Source organism: Hibiscus syriacus, unplaced genomic scaffold, assembly GCF_006381635.1.
Source record: "Hibiscus syriacus cultivar Baekdansim isolate YM2019G1 unplaced genomic scaffold, ASM638163v2 tig00112738_pilon, whole genome shotgun sequence".
Lineage (NCBI taxonomy): Eukaryota > Viridiplantae > Streptophyta > Magnoliopsida > Malvales > Malvaceae > Hibiscus > Hibiscus syriacus.
In genome coordinates, this window is record NW_024063392.1 from 1286445 (window position 1) to 1310252 (window position 23808).

Genomic DNA, 23808 nt, shown 5'->3' on the forward strand with positions numbered 1-23808 from the left:
CAAATATCTTCAAACTAATTCTCGATTAGCTTCAAACGAATTTAATTAGTCCGGAAATAATTAGGGTATTACAGCTGCCCCTCTTTGCTTGTTGTTGTGAACACAAGAACGTAGCAAAGACAAAAAATGACCTAATTTTTTCTGACTGCAGCGTCTTCTTCCCTTCTTCAATATTCTTCTTTACCTTCGCCTCTATCTCACGTGGACAAACCCGAGAATCTTCGACTCTCTTTTTTTTTTATCTGATGGTTTGCTCCAACACTCTTCTGAGAAAGCTTAAAATGGCTCGGATGACTTATATTGTACTTGGGCGTTTTTATCCAGTCTGATCTTCTTGATTTAAAATTTGATAAGAGATCTGCTCCACTCCTCCTCCGAGGTAAGTGAGACTTGAAAATTCTTCAAAAAATATGTTTGCTCCCTATTCTTTCATAAAGCATAGGACATGATCAATCTTTTGAAAACGGGCTCGCTCCCTATTTCTTTCAGGGAGTATAGAACTCGCACAATCTTCAACAAATGTCTCTGCTCTCTATTCTTTCAGGGAGTTTAAGACTCGAACAATCTTCAGCAAACGTGTTTGTTCCCTATTCTTTCAAGGAGTATAGGACTCAAGAAATCTTCTGAAAACAGGTTTGCTCCCTATTCCTTTCAGGGAGGCTTAAAATGGCCCGAAAGACTTATCATCTTGCTCAAAAGGCTTACAGATGACCCGAAGGGTTTAAGCATCATGCTCGAAAGACTTACTGATGGCCCGAAGGACTTATAAATTGTGAAATTTTGAAAATCACATTCTTCGTTTTCAAAATTTTATCTTCTTAAAACATCATTTTTCATTTTCAAATTCATGTGAAAACATCATACCCGAAGGTTTTATGGATGGCCCGAAGGACTTATCATCTTTCTCTAAAGGCTTACAAATGACCCGAAGGATTTAAACATCATACTCGAAAGACTTACTGATGGCCCGAATGACTTATAAATCGTGAAATTTTAAAAATCGTATTCTTTGTTTTCAAAAATTCCATCTTCTTAAAACATCATTTTTTTCCATTTTCAAACTCATGTGAAAATATCCTACCCGAAGGCTTTATGGATGGATTTGCTTCACTACTCTTATGTGAAGGCTTAAGATAGTACTTCACTACTCCTCTGTGAAGGCTTAAGATGGTGTTTCACTACTCTTCTGTGAAGGCTTAAGATGATTGCTTTACTACTCTCCGGTGAAGGCTTAAGATGGTGCTTCACTACTCTTTTGTGAAGGCTTAATATGATTGCTTCACTACTCTCCGGTGAAGGCTTAAGATGGTTTGCTTCACTCCTCTTTGGTGAAGGCTTAAGATGGTTTACTTCACTCCTCTTTGGTGAAGGCTTAAGATGGTGCTTCACTACTCTTCTGCGAATGCTTAAGATGGTTTGCTTCACTCCTCTTTGGTGAAGGCTTAAGATGGTTTGCTTCACTCCTCTTCGATGAAGGCTTAAGATGGTTTGCTTCACTCCTCTTCGGTAAAGGCTTAAGATGGTGCTTCACTACTCCTCTGTGAAGGCTTAAGATGGTACTTCACTACTCTTCTGTGAAGGCTTAAGATGATTGCTTCACTACTCTTCTGTGAAGGCTTAAGATGATTACTTCACTACTCTCCGGTGAAGGCTTAAGATTGACTTACCCTAATCTCATGTGTGCAAGTCCTTCCAATCGATCGATTCACTTCTTCATACACAAAAATATTTGTTTTTCTTCTACATCTGATGGTCATCACTTCAGAGTAATGCTTCTTCTGTGGATTATACCTCTCAATTCTTCAGGGTATGTCTCTCTAAACGTGATTCCTTGCGTTTGAGGTTTGAAATCTTATTTTCAATCGTTGAGATTTTAACATCCTGCATCTTCTCTTTTTATTGGAAGATCTGTCAAAATCATGTATTTATGCATGAAACACTAATGCAATTAAATGTATCAGTGTAATGCATTTTCTTTTATGCAAATGATGTTTTCATGAATGCATAAATGTTGAATCAATCTTCATTTGGCTCCAGAGTGGTGAGCTCGATCTTCTTCTATTTGATCATTCTTTTCCAGGGTTTGCTCTAAATATCTGTGCAACAACTCATAGTTTCCAACTTGCATTTTTGATGAGCCCTATGATCTTCTTCCATCTTCTTATCATCTTTGTTTCGGAGAAAGTGTTTTCTCTCTCAACTTCTTGCTATAGTCAGAAATATGACTGTGTTGCCCCATTTTCGAAGACTACATATGACTGCGCCAAACTCCCCAAAGATCAATGGGATAACAACATCTATTCTGATTTGATTCTTGAAACACATCATAAGGAGGATCTATCCCAATTTTCACGTCACCGCATTTAATCAAACATCGAATAAGGCTTGCTTATACCATATCATGTCAAAAGGTTTAAGAACAACCTATCATTCAACTTTAGTTGGTTCCACTAGTTTCTTGCTGTTTAAAATCCCATTGCCCTTTCCGTGAACAGAAATCTTCATAATTTCTCATTTTTGACATTGGGGTTGTAGAAGACAATCTTGATCTTGGATAATGCAACATTGATCCAATACCATATTTACTAGTTCATAAAACATTTGATAACATATTTATCTTTCTTGTGGCTTCTGCCCATATCTTTCAACTAGAGAAGCTCTTTGCATAGCACTAAGAGTTTTCGCGTGGTATTACAAGGATACCAAAACTCAGTGGAAATTAAAGTGAGATATTGGTCCACCAACATTATTGCATGTGAAATCACCAGAATAATGCAACCGATGATGAACAAAATGATCATATACAGTAAACCCTACTGTCACTGTTTCACCATTTTCACTCTTCATATATTTGTATCCCATTGGAACTATTTGTTCAATTCAATGATCGTTCCACAGGTCTCCATAGGCTCCAAAGGTGCCCTATATTAATACATCTAGCTGAAACATACCTTCAATAGTACTGCAACATCATCTTATCCGGGTACAGGCCCTCGCAATGCCTCAATACCTCAAATTATAAGGCTCATTCTCAAGGCCTTCTTGGTCTCTATCTTGTCATCTCAATATGATGTGGGTTCAGTCGTGCCCCAACATTATCTTATACCAGTACGGGCCTTCAAAATTCCCCATCACCTCAAATTGTAAGGCTCACACTTCATGCCTCCTTGGTCTGAACCTTGTCATCTCAACATGACGGGCTTCAATCGTGCCCCAACATATCCTAACTTGAATGTTCTCATTCTAGTGCCACTACATAGTAGTGTTGTCAAATAGTTTGAGGGCTTTTCTTCATACAAGTTTTGAAGTGATCAATTCTTCCAACAAAATGTCTTGCATTTTTTACAAGATGGGATATGTGCCCCTTCTGAATAATGAGATCATCTTATTCCTGATGGGTTATTGACAACGTCATAAGGGAATGCTACAGGTTCTCATTCTTCATCCATTCTGATCTCTTAAGACCATCAGCTTCAAGATTGTGGCATGCTTCATGTTTCGGCATCGTTTATTCTTCATGACGGGTTGCTGACAACGTCACACGAAAATATTACAATTTCTTCCTTCTTTCACTCTGATCTCTTGGACCGTCTTCTACAAGATCACGAAATGCTTCATGTTCTGGCACCGCTTATTCTTTTTCTCCAATATAGGCACAATGAGTCTCGCCAGCTTCAAGGACCTTTCAAATATCTAAAACTGTCATGTTTGAAAATGTTTTCCCCTTTCTCTTATTTTAGGGATAAAAGAATGAAAGAATTTTATAAAACATTGCCCCTTAATTCAGGCTCACAATCAAATCAAATCATAAACATGAGTTCACAAAATATCAAAAGAATCAATAACTCTTTAATATTTTCAGGGTTATAGCTCTTTGACAAGTGTCAAAATTGAGGGGTTGGCTTCAGGTTGGCTTCTTATTTTCTAAGGTTTCGACCACCAAAATGTCATTTCTTTCTTGATCATTATGAATATCATAACATGCCATTCTTTCTTGGCTTGGTATTTTAATCGGATGCGGACAAAATGACGCAACTAGTATAATCCATTACTAGACTTTCCAGAACACTTCCATTTCAGTTATCTGAAATCTTCCATTTGTTCAAGCTTCTTAGACTTCTCTAACCAAGGTAGTGCAGAAATATCGACCTAAAAATGAAATTTCTGAGTGCTCGTGTGAAATTGACTATGACAGGTGTTCCTTAACTCCCTTAGCCCATCTTTATCGCAACTCCTTATTTAGATAAACTTGATTTAATTTTCCCTTGTCTGGTTAGCTGAAATCAGCTTTATTATTTGCCTTTATCGGGCTAGCTGAAGGATTCATCTCATCACAAAGTCTTTGACTTGACAATCACAATGGAGCATACATCGAATTGCCAGGTACCTGATCAAGGTCATGGTTTGAATATAATCTATTCATAAAGCCAGAGCTTTCGAGTTTCCTCTATAACAAATTGCCTTAACGGAATAGCTCAGCTTTATTGTATACACATATTATATATATATATATATATATATATATATATATATATATTGGGTACACGGATTCAATTTCTTAAGCTTGTCAAGAAGAACCTGTCATAGTCTAGGTGTTGTTGAAAGTAAAAAAATCTCATTGTTAGAGTTCAATTTCCAAGCAACTGACCTAAACTAGATTCACCTACTCGACTATTCCATCCGTAAAGAACATAATCATCATCGAACGTCGTTAACAAAAATATGTTATAGACAGTTTTGTGACATCATGCACAAAAGATGCCCCATGTTGTCCGCTCCTATGCATACATGAATACCAAGCCTATTGTTCAATTCCTTATAAGAGGAGGAGGCTATATCGATCTCTGCAATAGAATGGTATGGTGTTCGAGTGTATCTTCTGGGGGTAAGGTCCAGGGTCCTTGTTTTATCAGGTTTCAACCTTGCCATTTTGTCAAAGATTTATAACTCTAATCATTAAAGAGCTTTTAGTTCAATTGATATTCAAAGAATTTCAAGTCATAAATTTGATTCAAGGCTCACCATCCTTAAAGCAACATAAATTCATTTAAATATCATTGCAAAACTGATGAGAAAGTTTTTTTTAAAAAAACATGTTCAAACAAGATATTACAAATGACAAAAGGTTTCATGATGAACAAAATGATTTCTGCGCAGTCAGAATGCCCCATTATTCTTCTGATGCAATGATGTTTGATTCGATCGGGTTCTACGTATTGTGCTCTGGTGCCCCACTCGAGCTCGTCATCCATTGTTCCACTAATTCTTGTGTCAACGTCCCATTTTCAACGAGCCTCTCTGTCTCCTTGAACAACATCCTACAATTCTCCGTAGCATGCCCCAATGCCCCTAAGTGGAAATCACAAACACTATCTAGATCGTAATTGTAGGCAAAAGGGTTTGGTGGTAATTTTATTGGCTTCGGTTTGAGGTGTTGATATTTAATCAAATATGGGTACAAATCTGAGATAGGAATTTGGAACACCCTCAAAGTATCTTTCGATTGTGGGACCTTCTTCGGACGACTCGAGTAACCAGCTGCCCCTTTTCTCTTACGGCTATGAGAGCTCTGGACGTGACATTCATTCACCTCTTCAATTCTTCCTTCTTTATTTCTCGGGCTTTTGGAAGTGACTTTCAAGTTTCCTTTGCTGATTGCATCTTCAATTGATTCTCCAGCCACCATAAGATCTTTGAAGCCATTCATCGAATTTCCCAGCATTAACTCAAAGTAAGGAGCTGGGAGAGAATCATGAAACATACATGATATTTTTTCGTCTAAGAAAGGAGGTTAAACTTGTGCCGTCACTCATCTCCATCTTAGGGCATATTCTTTAAAGCTTTCAGTAGCTTTCATTCTCATCTTTTGAAGGTGATGACACTTTGGGGCTAAGCCTTTAATATATCGATATTGTCATAGAAAAACATCAGCTAGATTGACCCACGTCTTGATCTGCTCTCTGTTCAACCGGTTATACCACACCACAGTTGGCCCAACAAGACTATCATGGAAGTAATGAATCAACAGATTATCATCATCTAAGTACCCTTCCATTTTTCTGCAAAACATTTTTAGATGAATTAGGGGGCAACTGGTGCCATTATATTTCTCAAAATTAGGCACCCTAAATTCATGTGGGATGACCAAGCCAGGGACCAAACTGAGTTCTTTGGCTTCTAACTCCTTGTGAGTGGCATTAACAACCTTCATATTTTAAACGGCTTCATTCAACCACTTGAATTCGTTCTCAAACTGCCCATAATTTACGAGGCTCTCCTCTTGGTTTGAGTTAGATGCTCCGAGGCAAAATATCTCTTGATGCATTAGTCTAATGAGATTGATTTCCTTTATCCTCCATTTTCTCTTTACTAGCAGCCTGTGGTGTCAGCACCTTGATCATTTGATTTGATGCGCCTTTCAGAGAACCCGACACTTGATTCCTCGTATCTAGTTGTAACCCGACCAACTGTTCTTGCAACTGATCTTGTGATTCCTCATTAGATTGCTCCATCGTTTCCATTTGTTTGTTCATGATGATGAGGAACAATATGAATGAATGATCTTGTTACTACTGTCACATAACCTCCCATAAGTTATTTTCGTGTTTTCATGATTAATACATATAAAATGCTTAAATACGTACATACAATGCAAATGCAAATGCCAAATGCAAATGCAAAAGGTGTTAATTTCAAAAATGACCACTATAGAACAACCTTCATTTAGACAACAAGATTTCATTACACCATGTAATCAAAATACAATTGTGATTCTTCTTTTCTTTATTTTCTTGAACCGTAATCTTCATGGAATCTGGCACTGCACCTCCAAAGTTGTCAACGTATCTTATCACCTTTGATGATGTCAGATGTCCTAAATTGAATCTTGTGATCTTCGTCTTTACTTTTAATGCAAAGTAGTCTTCATGTCTTTGTGAAGGGTCTTCTCGTCCTTAGTATTACTGCATCTATCTCCTAGAACATCTTCGGCCTCTGCCCCTTTGAAAGAAGTCTTCGATCAACTTTAAAACATCATTCATCAGATATCTTTCTTCATGGATCGGTCTTCAATCAGTTTCAAATTTCTTCATTCATCGGATGTCATTCTTCATGAATCATTTGAATGTCTCTGGATCTCCCGATTTTGACTACATAGCTAAGAGTTTCTCGCCTCATTATGACCAGCCTTCTTATTAGTCAATCACTTGCGAATTAACACCTTTGAATGACATGAAGATGCACATGCAATAAATCCACAATAAAATAGACATAAAACAAAAAACGGGTTAGTACTCATAAGATAAACAACAAAATAGTAAATACCGTAAATATCAAATAAAACCTACCCTTACATGTTGACTACCAAATCATGCTTAGTAGATCCTACCCAACATGATATCTACCCCCATGCTTTGTTATTCACAAAAAATCCTAACCGCATGATATCTAATTCGCATGCTTGTTCGAGAAAATAAACCTAACCGCATGATTTCTAGTTCGCATACATTTATTTAAAAAGCGAAAATAAATGACACAAAAACTTTTCCTTATGTACCCTCCTCTCGGGATTCTTAAGGTTCGGTTAGGCTCGCCCTAAGTTTAGGCTCTACATTAACTTTATGATGGGTTCAGTTCTAAAGCAATAGGTTCTCGAATTGTCCTTGTCAGTGCCCCCTTGGGCTGCCGAACCCTCAATCCTGACTCATCACAGGCTTTTGGGACCGAGTTCAATTTCAAGGGAACACACCTCCTATGTCCATGCGGATGTGAATACCATCACAAGGACCATAAAGCGTGAGCTCCAGGAGTGATCCACTATCCCATTTGGAGGTGAAAACCACACGAAGGAATAGTCTCTCACTCCTACTTAAATATGATAGAGCGGGGTTTTAGCTCATGTCATGCAAATGCAACTGTGCAGTGTGTGAGGAAAAGCGAAAATAAAACAACTCATATTCACAAAACACTCAAAAGACCAATCCTCTATAAACACATAATCTGAAACCATTAACAAACAGATCAGTACAACTATTTATTAGTTAATCAAATTCTAAACAAATAATATTAAAACTAGACAGGGGATTCAAAAACCAAATTAGAGCGAATTTATAACTTTCAATTGCAAAGACAATCAATTAACTGACTATAGGACTGACTCTCTAAAAAAAAGTTCCCAGTGGAGTCGCCAAACTGTCGAAACGATTTTTAAACGATGGGGGAGCGAGATTTGGAAAAACCGCATCATTTTTAATTATTCTCTTTATGTTTGATTTTTAATTAAAAGCAATGTGATTTTAGAAAACCTCTCGTTTCGAGAATTTGGGAATTCATTCACGATAAAGAGTCGCCACCAATCTTTGATTAGGATGTGGTTGGACACCAAAAAACGTTGTCATTTTAAATAAAAATTAATTTTAGTTAAAATAACAATTTTAGGCTCGCGTTACCAGAAAATGAGTTCGGGAGTCGGTTACGTATGGGGAAGGATTAGCACCAAAATTGATTAAGTTAAAATTACCCAACCTTTAGAAAAATAAAGAATAGTCGATTATTTACAAATATCAAGACCAAATCTTAAATAGTTATAACAACCTTTTCTCGATAAATTTAAATAGCCGAACATTTCTTTTTTTCCATTCCCAAATTTTAAAGTGATGAATCAATTTCATAGGTGTCACTGATGGGATACACTTTTAATTTAAAATCGTTAGAAGCGGATATCTAATCAGTTAAGACAACTCACTTAAAACAATTTTAAATTAAAAGGATATTACCCTTAATCAAATTATGTAATAATTTTGAGTTATGCTCATGAGGTTATCATGCAAATTATGCAAAAGGGATGTCATGTAAAAATTAATTAAACATGCGATTAAAATAAATGAGTAAATAAATCTAAAGATAAAATCACTATTAAACAAAGATCACAAAAAAAAAACCTATCAATGCATTACATATTCTAAGATCAAAGTAAAACCGAGACCACCTATAAAACTAAAATGAAAATCGGGAAAATGCTATGCCAAATATGCAACATCATAGAAGCTTAAAATAACATACCCGTATGACTAAAATGTAACATGCAAAAACCTTAAAGTCTAAAATCTAAACAACAGAAATGAAACAAATCGACATTTAGGATAAAAATTAAATTAACATAAAATAAATAGACAGAATTAGAAACATGCAAACTTCGACCTAGGGACTAAAACGAAACATGCAGAAACTACAAATCAAATGTATAAAGAACAGAAACTAAATACATTACCACTCAAGAATAAAATTGAATACTCGTAAAATATAAAGAACAAATTAAAAATAACTAGACTCCATTCTAGGACTAAAATTAAATACGCACTAAATACAAAGACTAAATTAAAAGCATCGAAAACTGGAACTGAGGTCTAAAATGTAACATGTAAAACTTAAAGGTCTAATGTCTAAAATAGCGAAAGTTAAACACAATACATTGTAGGATCAGAATTAAATGCGAGTAAAATAAAGTAACAAAATTAAGAATATGAAAGACTCGATACTAGGATTAAAATGACTTAAAATGAAACCTTGTGTGACTCTTAAGGTGATTAATCCATGCGTAAAACGGGGTAACAAAACACTGCAGTTTTAATGCACACATGTTCGTGTGTTGTGAGTACTATAAATTATACGCAAGTAATGTGCAAGTATACACAATCGCTCAAGTAATATAATGATGAGTGAGTATCGTCTCCACAGGGATTGGGTGAAATTACTAAAGTCTAACTAAAGCAATGCACTATTCTATCTAAGTATAGTTAGTCTTGATATATACAAATGTCACGGCAATGTAAATGTGTATGCTGGTGGATATGTAGTGATGGTATGATGGTGTAGCAAATGGAAATGCAATGGAAATGATGGATGTTTAATGTTGAGTATGGTGAAATGTCAAGGCAATGAAAAATGGTAAAAACAGTAAATAAAAAGAAAATAGAATGAAAAGAAAATAATCCTCACGTGACAAGCTTCCAAGAGAATGAATGGTAGGGATTGATCTACAGATGCTAAACTTATTTCTAAAGTATATTTAAGCTAACTAGTGTTTACTTACTCGACAGGGCTTTCCTAAAGTGTTCTAAAGAACCTAACAGAATAGGATGCCAAGGCACCTGCTCTCACTCAACGATGTTGGACAGCCTACCCTATTGATAAAGACACCCTTTTTAGTCGTTGAAATCCTATCCTAGTCTCTTCCGAGATCTAAGGGATTAGATTATAATACTCCTAGGCCGGTTCAAAGCCCCTTGAAAATACTATAACCCATTGCTTATGAGGATCTTATCTTGCATTTCTTCCGAATACTTACAAGTATTTTTAGTCTAGGATTCTTCCGAATACCTAACCTTCATCTAAGAAATGGACATTTCCATGTCTCTTACAAGCCTAGATGGCGAAGCATTCATAAGCAAAGCAAATAAAGAACCAAAATAAACTTAAATATACCATTAAAAATAAAGTTCAAACAACCATTAAATCAACCACCACCAAATAAGTTAGTTCATGGTGGGGTTCAAAATATCCAAACACAAAGTCATGAAAATATTTGTTCCAACAACCCACAAATAAATATAAAATAGCAGCAAAAAGGGAAGTTGAGAAGAAGCCTTCGACGCGCCACCGGAGGTCTCCTCTCGGCCACCGTGAACCACCTAGCTCGCTAGCTCCTTTCGGCTCCTAGCTCGCCACTCCTTGGAGCTTTATCAATGGAGGAATATCCCAAGGAAGAAGAAAGGAAAAGAGAAAATAAAAATCTGATTTTTGCTACCGTATGTGTCCTCCTCCCTTTTCTCTTTTTTTTTTTTCTCCCCCATGAGGTGTCATATATAATAAAAATATCTAGGGGTAATGATGAGGTTGTTGGGTGCAAAATACCCCTCATACCCCTAGAATCACATGTTGGGTGTGAACCTTATCCTCCAAGTGGCAGTGGTCCTTTGGCAGCTCTGGTAGGCGGTTACAGCAGTCCTTCACGTGCAGAGACAGCTGTCCAGTGCCAGCTGTCCTTATGCAGAAATATTTTTTTGTCTTTTTCTACGCCGGAAATGCCAAGGCATTTCAATCTACTTTAGCAACGTGTGATGCCGCGGCATTACTTCCCAAAGAATCCTTTTTTCTTGCTATTCCCTGCACACCACAAACAAACTGAACCTTTCCCTCAAACAACACCATTAAGAAATAAAATAGCACAACCACCACAAATGCACTATATGCAACTACATGATCCTAAAATGCCTAAGATGAGCTTTTAAACAAACAATAACTTAAGTGAAAAAAGCCTTAAAAGTAGCCTTTTTAGGAAGTTAACAACACATATATACCAAACTTATGTAAGTTTAACCCTAACTCTCATTTGCTCTTTTAACACTCCCCAGAGTCGTTGTCTCTACCCATCTCATACTCTCCCTCTTCTCGACTAGCAAACGCTCGGCGAGCCTCTCACCCTACTCTCTTCTTCAATTTCTCTCCCTCAACACAAACGGCAGGCCATCAATCGCAGAGAACTACAGAACCTAAAGCTTTCACGAACATCCCGTTCCCTCTCAATCTTCCTCCCCTCTCGACCGAGATAACTACAAGACTCAAGGCCACATAGGCCACCCCGTCACGGCCCCGATAAGGGGTTAAACCGACCCTCAAACATTTTCATCGAAAACTCCCAACCCTAAACCTAACTCTCTCAACCTTGAGGACCACCAATCCAGCCATGGGAGCCCGTGACATTAAGGTAAGGACCTAACCCTTATCCACCTCTTTTTTTTTGTTTTAGAAAACCCGATAAATGGTAACCAAACCGAAAAATGACATGCAAAGGGTGCAAACAACTCACCATATACTCACCCAACTCCGGCGGTAGTGGTTTTCTCCTTCAATGGCACTCGAACAGACCAGGTATGCGCTTACTCTCTTCCTTTGGTTTGATTTTGCTTGAAACGACGATAGGTTTTGATTGGTTTATTTTAAGCTATTTTGTGTTTTTCGTTGAACCCTCTCAACAATGATTTTTGTTTAAAATGGAAACGATGTCAAAATGAAAGGAAAGAACTTATGAAAAAAAATCATAAAAAATAGCTTTGAAAATCGAATTCTAGCTTTGTATTTTTTTCTGTCAAATGAGAACAATTACATTCTTCTTCATGTTACAACCAACCTGCTCACAATGTAATTCCCTCCCCTTTGTTCGAAAAAATCCCCTGATTAAATTTCTTCGTTCCTCCTCTTGCTTGCTAGTTTCGAACCGTTGTTGATGATCTCCCCATGTTAATTGCTGCTCCTTTTCTTTCCTTTTTTTTCATCATAATGACCGAACCCTTCTCAAATTGGTGGAAACCAATCCCTCCAACATGCGTGAGTGTCCCCCCTCCACAAAAAAAGGGCTGGTGGTGTTCTTATTGTGCAATTCCAACTAGTTTGAAGCAGCCCACGTTCTGTTATGAATGACCAAAGCTGGTGACCTGTCCATGTCTCCTTAATGCTTCATCACGCTGTCCAACATGTCCTTATGCTCAAACAACTATTGTGCCATGCTGTGTGAGTTGGAATTGTCTTGAAAGTGCTCTAACACGTTGCCCAAACTTGTGCCATATTCCAATAGCCTTGCTGCTGTATTGGTGAGCTGGATTTGTCTCCTAGGTGCTCCATTATGTTGCTGCAGTGCATGTGCTTGTCTTCTAAGTGTTGAACAAGTTGTTCCAATGTATATATGTCTTATAAGTGCTCCTTTAGCCCCCTTGGATGAGTTTACACGCCATTAATGGATTCATGAATCATCACATGGTTATGCATTTAGTTGTAAATCCCGTATTTATTTCCAGCCTGCACCGTGTTCATTAATTTAGGCATATCTCGAGCTACCAATATCGGATTGATTTGATTCAAAGTGCGTTGGAAAGCTAAGAGATGATGGAATAATTGTTAAGAAGACTTCCTCATCCAAATATGCTTGTAACATGTTCAAAATTGGCGATCAATATGGATTACTTACACTGTCCACTGGACTGCTTTGAATGTACCTCAAGAGTCTTCGTATTTCTATCGCTTTGCTTTATCGATTGCTTTTGTTCCAATTTATCTCTTGAATTCCAAACTGAAATAAATATGATTACAATCCAATTCAGCACCTAAAGCTTCTCGATTTCATATTAACCCAAATGCAAGCTTCCAGTCATCTTTCATCAACACCCTCGTGTCATTCGAATTAATTTCTCATCGAGCACAAATATCTTCAAACTAATTCTCGATTAGCTTCAAACGAATTTAATTAGTCCACACAAAATTAGGGTATTGCAGTATGTGACACAAGAGTCTTGAAATAAAAGTTTCTAAAAAAAACAAAAGAGGAAGAATTTGTACGCAGTTTGAAGTATGGCAGGGAGGAGAGGTGAGGCGGGGAAAGCAGTTCAGTCGTCTAAGTTCTACAATGTCTTTGTCAATAATGTGAGTAAAAGGATTCATCCGCTAACGCTAAAGGAAGCATTCCAGGAGTATGGAACAAATAATGATGTATTCATTGCGTTCAGAAGCAGAAAGAGAATTTCAGCTGGGTCTACATTTGCCTTTGTCAGGTTCAGTAGTAGAATGAAGCCATCTCAACAGTTCCGAGGGCGGATGGGAGGCTAATAGATGGATACAGGATCATAGTTTTTCATGATAGAGCATTGGAAATTAATAGCAAGGGGTCTGAGCCTGGAAAATCGGTCAAAAAGGTGCGGAAACCTGCCTTAAGGGATACAAGGTCTTTCAAGGACGCGTTGGGTGTTCGGAACAAAGAGGACGGGTTGTCACATGGAAACATTCTAGAGAATCAGGGGTATAGAAGAGTGGAATCAGATGTTGTTCATGTTAGCTTTTCGGAGGATTGTTCTCCAAATCGAGTTCTGAATAGTCATATAAAATAATTGAAAATATAAAATAAAAACAAAAGGTGGTCGGACGCCACAGTCGACCGTCGTAGATGGTGGTCGTTCGGTCCCATTTTCATGGGTCGGTTCGCCTCGACACCCTAATTCCGAATCTGGTGGTTGTTTCACTAGAAAATGTCCCAAAACCCATGAATCTCGACTGAAACGTTTCGACTTCCTCACTTTCGATCTTCAATTCATGGATTTTAGAGCAAGTTCCGACAAAATGGAGGCCGAATTCGGACTCAAGATATCGAGACGAAGCAACCCATGAAATTTAGGACCGAACGACCACCATCTAAGGTGGTCGACGGTGGCGTCCGACCACCTTCTGTTTTTATTTTATATTTTCAATTATTTTATAGTAAATAATAATAATAAAATGTCACGTCATACGAAAATAATAATAAAATAATTCCTAGTGATAAAAACATGAGCAATTCGAAAGTTCAGTAAATAAATTAAAAGAATTAAAATTATAACGAGTAAAATAGGAAAGGGAGTATAATTCAATGAGGAATGGTGTAATTTACCCGCAAAATTAACATTAGTATAATAATGCAACAAAATAGGTACTAAAAGGTAGAATAGATGAGTGACATTGAAATTGCTAGTAGAGCCTTAACAATCCAGTTCATCTACTGAGCTGATAGGACAAAGTTTCTCAAAACTCGTAGTTATCAAAAACTAAATAAAAATATGAATATTATCATTTATTACATAGAAGAATCAATATCAGTATGTGAATAAACCATTAGAGCAAGGTGAATATTATCAATTAAAATATAGAATGATTAGCAAATGAAAGTTACTATCATATCTGACCCCAATTGAACCGTCAAATACTTCCTCTTGCACAAACTCAACAGAATATATATGACATAATTTTATGCATATACAAATAACGACGTAAATCTGAATATGCAAATCACACATAAAAATACCAACACTATTAGCATGCAAATTATGTTGAAAGTCAAACTTGATTATGGCGGCAAACACTTGGTAACAACAAGATCGAAATAGCTAAGAGCTTGGAAATTAAGAAAGCATGAAACATGTGAAGCAAAGATGAAAATTCTAGAGAAGCAAAGGAATGAAACGTCAACACACTTGGCAAAAGGTGGCAATACTTTTCTAGAATATTTGTTTCTAGAATGGAGGAACTAAATACATGTGTCAAAATTAAACAAATTAACCATGAAAGAATTTGATGGAAACATGGCAACAACAACACTTGGAAATGCTTAATTATTAAGCTTAAGTGAGGCGGCAAAACAAGGTCAAAGATGGTAGCATAAACGGCGGTTTAATTTTCCTTTAAATATGTAGTGTGGGTTATGTATGATATGTACGAAAGGTGTATACGAGTGAAAAAAATATTGAGAGTTAAAGAGTGAAGCTTAGCAAAGCTTTGAATAGCAGTGTTGTGTTTGTGAACTAGTCGCAGTTAGTGTTTTGTACCATATTTTATTTTTTGTTCGTATTAATAATAATGCGAGTTATAAAATTATCAAGTACCCACCTACACGTCCAACAAGTGGTATCTAGAGCTTGGTTTGAATTTACGCAACAGTGAAGATGGCCAACATGATTCAACCCCAAATCTCGAGATTGACAAAGACAAACTCTGGTAATTGGAGCATTCAAATGAAGGTGTTATCGGGATATTGTCGAAGAAGGTTACGCTGAGCCTAAAAATGCAGTAGCAAAAGCAACCCTGACAAATGAAGAGAAAATGATACTGAAGTAATCCTAAAAAAAAGATAAAAGAGCATTATTCTTTATTTTTCAAGGAGTATACGAATCTACCTTTTGAAAAAAATTCTGATGCAAAGACCGCAAAGCAAGCGTGAGAGATTTTGCAAAAAATCTCTCCAAAGTACTGAAAAATGTACGTTTACAATCTCTTAGAGCTGAGTTTGAGATGCTAAAAATGAAAAACACAGAAAACATCGATGATTACAATAATCATGTAAAAGCGGTAGTGAATGAAATGAAAAGAAATGGTGAATCACTCGACGAGGTTAGAGTGATGGAAAAAATTTTGTGGTCATTGACAAGAAAATATGATTATGTGGTTGTGGCAATCGAAGAATCAAAAGATTTATATCAAATTTCGATCGATGAGCTTGTGGGTTCACTTTAAGCCCATGAACAGAAAATGAAACAAAATGAAGATTCTGAAAATTTGGAGCAAGCTTTACAAAGCAAGATGAATGTCAATGAAGGAGAAGCTAGTAGCAGTTACACACGAGGCCGAGGAAATCGTGGTGATTATCATGGAAGATACAAAAAAGGACGAGGAACTCGTGGACGTGGTGGTCGGTCATATGTCACCGATCAAATAAGTGAAAACAATCAAACATTAGGCAGTAGACGCGGATTCAGAGGCTGAGGCCGAGGTAGAGGCAGATATCAACAAGGAAATAAATCTCAGGTACAATGTTATAATTGCAATAAGTATGGTCATTATATTTATGAGTGTCGATCAGCTTCTAAACAAGAAGAAAAAAATAATGTAGCACCAGCTGAAGAAGAAAAAATTGAAAAATCTCATATATTCCTCACTTATAAAGGAAATAAAGAATACAAGGAAGATATTTGGTCTCTTGATAATTGTGTCAGCAACTGTATATATGGTCAAAAGGAGTTGCTCGTGAAATTAGATGAATCAATCCATGAGAGAGTAAATTTCGGAGATGACTCACACGCAGAAGTAAAAGGAAAAGGAGAAGTCATGATAACTCAGAGAAATGGTGACAAGAAGTACATCTCAGATGTTTATTATTTGAAAAGCAATATCATCAGTATTGGTCAACTCCTAGAAAAAGGATATGAAGTGCAGATGAAGAATCTTTCATTTTCCATTAAAAATAAAGAAGGATAATTTATAACACAAGTTGATATGACTCGAAATCGTCATTTCACAATTGATATCGAGTCAGTAGAAGTCAAGTGCATGAAGACTGCAAGTAAAGATGATATGGGCATCTTGGATTTTTTTGGTTTGAAGCTATTATCGAAAACAAGTATGGTGAAAGGAGTGTCAGAGATCAACTCTCCAAACAAGTATGGTGAAAGGAGTGCCAGAGATCAACCCTCCAAATTAATTATGTGAGGCTTGCATTAAAGGAAAGCAACATAGATAAAGCTTTGAAGTTGGTAGATCCTGGCTTGCCATAAGGCCGTTGGAGATAGTACATACAAATATAGCCGGTCCTTTTGACATACCATCGCTTAGCGGTAACATGTATTACCTAACTTTTATTGATGATTTTACTAAAAAGTGTTGGATTTATATCTTGAAAGAAAAAGCGTTACAAAAATTAAAAGAATTTAAAGAAATGGTGGAAAAACAAAGCAATCAATATTTGAAGATACTTAGATAAGATAGAGGAGGCGAATATACATCAAATTTATTTGAAGACTTCTGTAAAGAGAATTACATCATCCATCAGTTGGCAGATAGATACATACCCCAACAAAATGTAGTAGCAGAAAGAAAGAACCGGACAATTCTTGACATGGAAAGAAGCATGATAAAAGGTAAGCATCTATCGAGAAATTTCTGGGCAGAAGCATTTCGATGTGCAATTTACCTATTGAACCAATGTCCAACAAAAAATGTAAAGTATATGACGCCAAACGAAACATGGAATGGTCAGAAACCAGGAGTTTGACACCTCAAGATTTTTGGGTGCATTGCATACGCCCATGTTCCTGAGCAGAGAGGAAAGAAGCTTGACGACAAAGGAGAAAAATGTATTTTCATTGGCTATGATGAAAGAAGAAAAGCCTAGAGGTTATATAATCCTCTTACCAAGAAGATAATAATTTCAAGAGATGTCGAGTTCGATGAAGAAGAATATTGGAGATGGAGCAAAGAAGAAAAGAAAGTTGAAGGACTATTTTTAATGAAGATAAAGATGACGATCTTATCAATCAAGATCCTCAACAATATGCACCATCGTCATCAACCAAAGCAGCAATGGTAGCAACATAATAGAAAATCCTGAAGTACCTCCCACAAAAGTTCAAAGATCCACAAGAGCGAGAAGAACACAAGAAAGGTACAACGATTATGAATTAAATAATGTTTAACTTTTCAGCTTACAAGCAAAGACTGATCTCATAACAAATGAAGAATCGATTGGAGATGACAAGTGGAGAAAAGTTTGGAATAAAAAATAAGTTTGAAGGGAAGTGTTGAAAGTCAAACTTGATTATGGTGACAAACACTTGGTAACAACAAGATCGAGGCAGCTAAGAGCTTGGAAACTAAGAAAGCATGAAACATGTGAAGCAAAGATGAAAATTCTGGAGAAGCAAAGGAATGAAACTGCAACACACTTGGCAAAAGGTGGCAATCATTTTCTAGAATATTTGTTTCTAGAATGGAGGCACTAAATACATGTGTCAAAATTTAGCAAATTAACCATGAAAGAATTTGATGGAAACATGAAATCAACAACACTTGGAAATGCTTAATTATTAAGCTTAAGTGAGGCGGCAAAACAAGGTCAAGGATGGCAGCATATATGGCGCTTTAATTTTCTTATAAATATGTACGAAAGGTGTATACGAGTGAAAAAATATTTAGAATTAAGAATCAAGCTTAGCACAAATTTGAATAGCAGGAATCGCAGGGTTGTGTTTGTGAACTAGCCGCAGTTAATGTTTTGTATCATATTTTATTTTTTTTGTTCGTATTAATAATAGTAAAAATTATAAAATTACCAAGTGTCCGCTTACGCTTCCAACAAATTATTCATACGAAAACTTTAGAGACATTTTACGCATATTATGTTATTTGATAATTAAATAGCTAGAATTTGATTACATATGTATATTTTTTAAAAGAAATATTAGAAATAATGTTAATTTTTTTATTTAAATGCAACAATTTATCAATATTAATCTCTTGATTTTGCAATGCTATTTGAAAATATTGGGGTAGTTTCATTACCCCATTTTTCATATAATGTAACATTGTCATGATGATGTTATATTTTAGACAATTATATCCCTTAAATTTACTATTTAATCAGAATCAACCTTGATTGACCTGTCTCACAGCATTTTCATTATACAAAATCCAACAACCTGCAAATCCCCACAACTATTCATTAGCGATCTGTTTTCTGTTTCTTCCTTCATTTGGATGGATACCAGAACCGTTTTTGTTTTGTTTCTGTCACTTGTTTTTCTTCTGTTTCCTTCGAGCAATGGAGCTTTGTACAGAATCCATGATTTAAGCCTCAGAAACAAACATAAAGAAGATACAAGAATAAGAAGGTGATGATGAACTTCAACAAAGCATATTCCTTCAATCTTCTCACCAAGGGTGCTCCCATTCCTCCTTATGGTCCTTCCAGGAGACACAACGGCCACAACGATCGCGACGGTTCGGGCGGTTCAGCTTCAACCAAAGATGGTCTAACAGTCTAGCCTGTATGATTTGATAAACGTGGTTAAGCTTTTTTTTTTTAATAGTTCGAGGTGATTCAAAGTAGTATACGTTGAAAATCTTTTTTAATCAATGTCAACACATTCTCTGTAAACGTAGCTCCCGTTAAACTTTATAAACCTTGAAATATGAACTGTTTGACGTTTTTTTTAGCAAGAGCTCTTTGTCGTTTTCTTTATAATTTTATGGTATGTTCAAGTTTTTTTTATATATATTTTTGAGCTGAAATATTGCATATGCAATTGTTATTATTATTAATATGGAGAGATGATGATGAAGCATGCATTAAAACTTCGTCATATCACTATGAATGTTGAATTAAGCAATACCAACCCAAATTAGCTAGTAGGTTAGGCAATAGGGGTAATTATACATTTTCCCCAACTAAAATTAAATCAAGCATGGATGAGCCCCAAGATTGGAAGTTTGGAACACAAAAAATGTACTGATGTATTAATTTAAATACAAATGTATGATATATTAAAAAAAGATTTTTGTAATAAAAAATCAAAGAAAAAGGCTGAAGCTTACATGTAAAATCCTATACTATACCTTCTAAAACTTATTAGGTTTGCTTAAATGAGCTAAAGATAGTAATGTATACCTACTTTGACATAAACGTTAGGAGTTTCTTAATCTTTTTTATATTTAGTTCCCATTTGACGTGGCTTTTTAAACACACTTTTAGTTCAAAAGTCAGTTCTGAACGCAAAAACAATACTAAAAATAAAAAAAAAGTGCAGTGGAAATAGTAGTTTTATACCAATCGCAAAAGTCGGGATTTGTAACTTTTTCATTTTTAACTTTACAATTGTTAACAAATTATAAATTTATCTTTATTAATGCATGAACTCCACTCAATTATATATTTACATTTTATTTTAATAATTTAATATTAACCTCTTTAAAAATATTATTAATAAATTATCTTAAAATATTTTTTTTATATTTTTATTATAATTTAAGTAATATTTTATATATTATAATATTAATAAGTGTAAATATAATTTAAATTCTATATTTTTAATTTACAACATAATGTCTATAATAGATATTTTATCTTTTCAAACTCACTTTTTAACAATAATACCAAATAACTAAATTTTAAATTGCACTTCTAAACAACGTTTTTAAAAATTTATTTTTACCGCACTTTTAAAAGTCAATTTTCAAAAGCTCTTGAACACCTCTAATGAAAAACAATGCGAACAATCAGAGTTTGGTAGCCACTGTACCTATAAAAGCCAAGTGTAAGTAAATTCGGGTCTTTGGTTTTTCTAGTCTGTGCTTTGCAGGTGATAAATTCTACCGTAAGTTTTTTTTATTGTCAAGGTAAATGGACTTCAAAGGAGAGGAAGAATACAAACTGCTAGTAGCATGAACACCCTTTTCGTAAAGCAGGGAATTAAAGGAGACTTATTAGTTCGGTTTTGGGGTTGGAAATATTGGCAAATACTTCTTATCACTTCTGACTCGCTGCTTCATCGGGCGTTCGTGTAGTCATCTGGTCTACTGCATGCACTGTGTTTTGCAGCTCCTCCCATATGGCTTTGTAAACCATCCTCTGCCTATTCACAGCCGATTGTCCTTCAAATGCTGAAGAGACAACATCAATGCTGCAATATCCAAGATAAATACAGTTTAGAAATTCTGCAAACTACGGAGAAATGCACACTAGAAAAACTTACGTCTATGCATACGGTAATCTGACATAGTATGTTCTGGCACACTTTATGTCCAAGTAATCCAAGCACTTATATAAAGTTTTCCTATGTATTTAGAGAATCATGTCCAAGTAATCCGACTCTTTCTTTAAGTGCTCGCGTCTATGCATACTTGGACATGATTCTCTAAATACATAGGAAAACTTTTAAGAACATACTATGTCACACACATGCCAGTAATCTGACACTCACATTTGAGTTCATGTAAACGGGTTATAGGCATTGCTGCAAACCTACATAATTGAGAAGGAATTTTTGTTGATAACAAAAAATCTCATACATTACTGAAGATTACTAACTGAGTACGAATGTCAACTAATCGTGTGGATTCACCGTAACATTCAAGAAGTTCAGAAAAAAAGTATTGAAAATGAAACAAGAAGCCAATGCACCTATTTGTAATTTGTTTAGGCAAATCAACCAATTTAACCAGTGAAAACATCTTACCAAACATGCCGGCCATCTCCAGATGCATCTTTTACAGTAACTGATTCTGCATTTAAATGTTCCTTGATCTGTGGAAGCAAATTAATCATTAACTTGAAGAAGATCAAAGACAAAGTATAAATGAAATATACTCTCTCTATTAACAAGCATTAATCAACAGCATTAAAGCATCATCTATTGCAGAGAAAAATTTTCCTTTCTAACAAAACTAGTCTTATGTTTATACTTCAGCCATGCTACAATTTGCTGTCACCACGTACATGTTGGTCCAATACAAAGCCTTATCAAAACTAATAATTGTTGTAAAGGTCCAACATAGCCACCAGAAGCGAAGGAATAATGCTTTCTCCTCTAAATGATTATCTCATAGATAACTTCAACACATTAAAAGTTAATAGCGATTATTCTAAAGACTCATTGGAAGAATGTCACCGATGTGTCTGTATTGACTATTTCACAAGGGCTGACTATCCAACTCAGAGATATTATTGAAATTGGACATGTTATTAAACAGATATGTTATTTGAGGTCAATGGACCAATAGGGCTTTCGAATAGTTAATTGCAGCTAATATAACAATCTAAAAATATTTCAGATGCTATGGCCATGATTGCAGTGAAACAACCGGGCAATATTTCTTAACATGAACAGGGACTTTCCCTTTGATACCCCAAGTTTAAAAATGATGAAATCAACCTTTTCCTATTTGCTGATTTTTTTTGTTGTTGAAAGGTTCTAACCACGAGAATGCAATTCTTTGAAAGCATGCTGAGGGCTTGAATGAAGCTCGCTTTAGGATTTTCTTAAGCCATAGGTAGAACTACATGTAATGAATAGTTTTGACTGCAGATAGAAAGGGGCAATATATGGTCACTCACATTTCCTTTTTGTTTTGAATTAAAGGTAAGAATGCTTTAAATTACTACATGAAGCTCGCTATAGTAATAGTGTTTCTACGAAATTAGCTTACACTCCATTTGAGAGTCCGGTTGGAGGTACCCCCACTGTAACAAGGTTGGTGGGGCCTTAGACAATGATCAATCGGAAACTAGTAATATTTCCTTCCTCTCCAACAAGCTTTATATACACCACTTCTAATGAAGATTAAACTCTTTCAATCTTAAATAAAGATCATCAAAGCATAGAAATACAATAACATAAATCTTGTTTCATGTCTTCCTTTGCATTTGTTAACTTAAAGAGACCAAACTAATTTAAAAAGCCGCTTATTTATTTTCATACTTCATAAAAATCCCTTTTTTTCCTTTTAAAGAAGACCTTAACCATGGAAATTGTTTTATGTAACCATTAATTGGTCAACTTGACAACAAATTAAACCCAAGAGCCTAAGGTAAATTATTCAAGCAATCGGCATTGAGAGAAATTCAAATAATTTTAAAAAACGAAATTCGAGTAACACTGAAGAAGCAATATATGCCATTTCCCAGGCTAAGCAGAAACAACTAAATATCAATCCCATAGTGGAAAAAATTGAACTTTGAATAAAATCCAACGGAGAAAGGAAAGAGGGGGAAAAAGTCAGTACCTTTTTCTCCATAGATTGCATGAGAGGGGAGTCAAAAGAGCCAGGTTCGTTAAAATGGGTGGCCTTTATGGAAAATCTGCGGTGACCCAAAATTCCAGGCCTAGTTTTTGAAACAACACCATTGTTGTTGATGGTGGAAGATGAAAAGAAGGTTGAGTTGAGATGGTTTTTGATTGCCAAGAACGTGTCTTTGCTGGAGTTGGAAAGGAGTGGGACATAGTTAAGGAAAAGATTGGTTTTAGCTGATGAGAAGATGTAAGGACGAGTTGTTAAAATAGCCTTGGCCATTGGAGAAGCTCAGAGGGAAGCTGGTTTCTTCTGGTTCGGGGATGAATTTCGGATTTTGATTTGGAGAGGAAATGGGTGGTACTGCTGGTTAAGGGTTTCATGGGCTGGGCCTGGTTGGATACTTGAGAAAACATTCAGTCTAAGCATAACTATAAGACTTAAATGCACTATCGTCTCTAAATTATATTATTTGTATCGAATTATACTTAAAATATTTTTTAAAACTTTTTATTTTTAATTGTTATTCTATTTGGCCCAAATCATTAATTTTGTTAAAAAAATTTAGGGCCAATCAGAATATGTCACGTCACTCTTTAATTTTTATTTTCTTTATCTAAATAAAAAAAATCAATTAATAAAATAAAATAAATGATACACCGATATTATCCCTCGACA

General features: G+C 35.6%; 1 protein-coding gene across 1 annotated transcript; it reads right to left on the bottom strand.

Moving 5' to 3' along the window:
- Positions 1-20625: 20625 nt before the first annotated feature.
- On the bottom strand, positions 20626-23412 carry LOC120183047 (protein BOLA4, chloroplastic/mitochondrial-like). Its single transcript, XM_039187842.1, has 3 exons — positions 23125-23412; positions 21579-21646; positions 20626-21023 (listed from the first exon to the last, which is right to left on the bottom strand). The coding sequence occupies exons 1-3, from the start codon at positions 23410-23412 to the stop codon at positions 20870-20872; spliced, it is 510 nt and encodes a 169-aa protein (XP_039043773.1). The 3' UTR covers positions 20626-20869.
- Between the last annotated feature and the right edge of the window lie 396 nt (positions 23413-23808).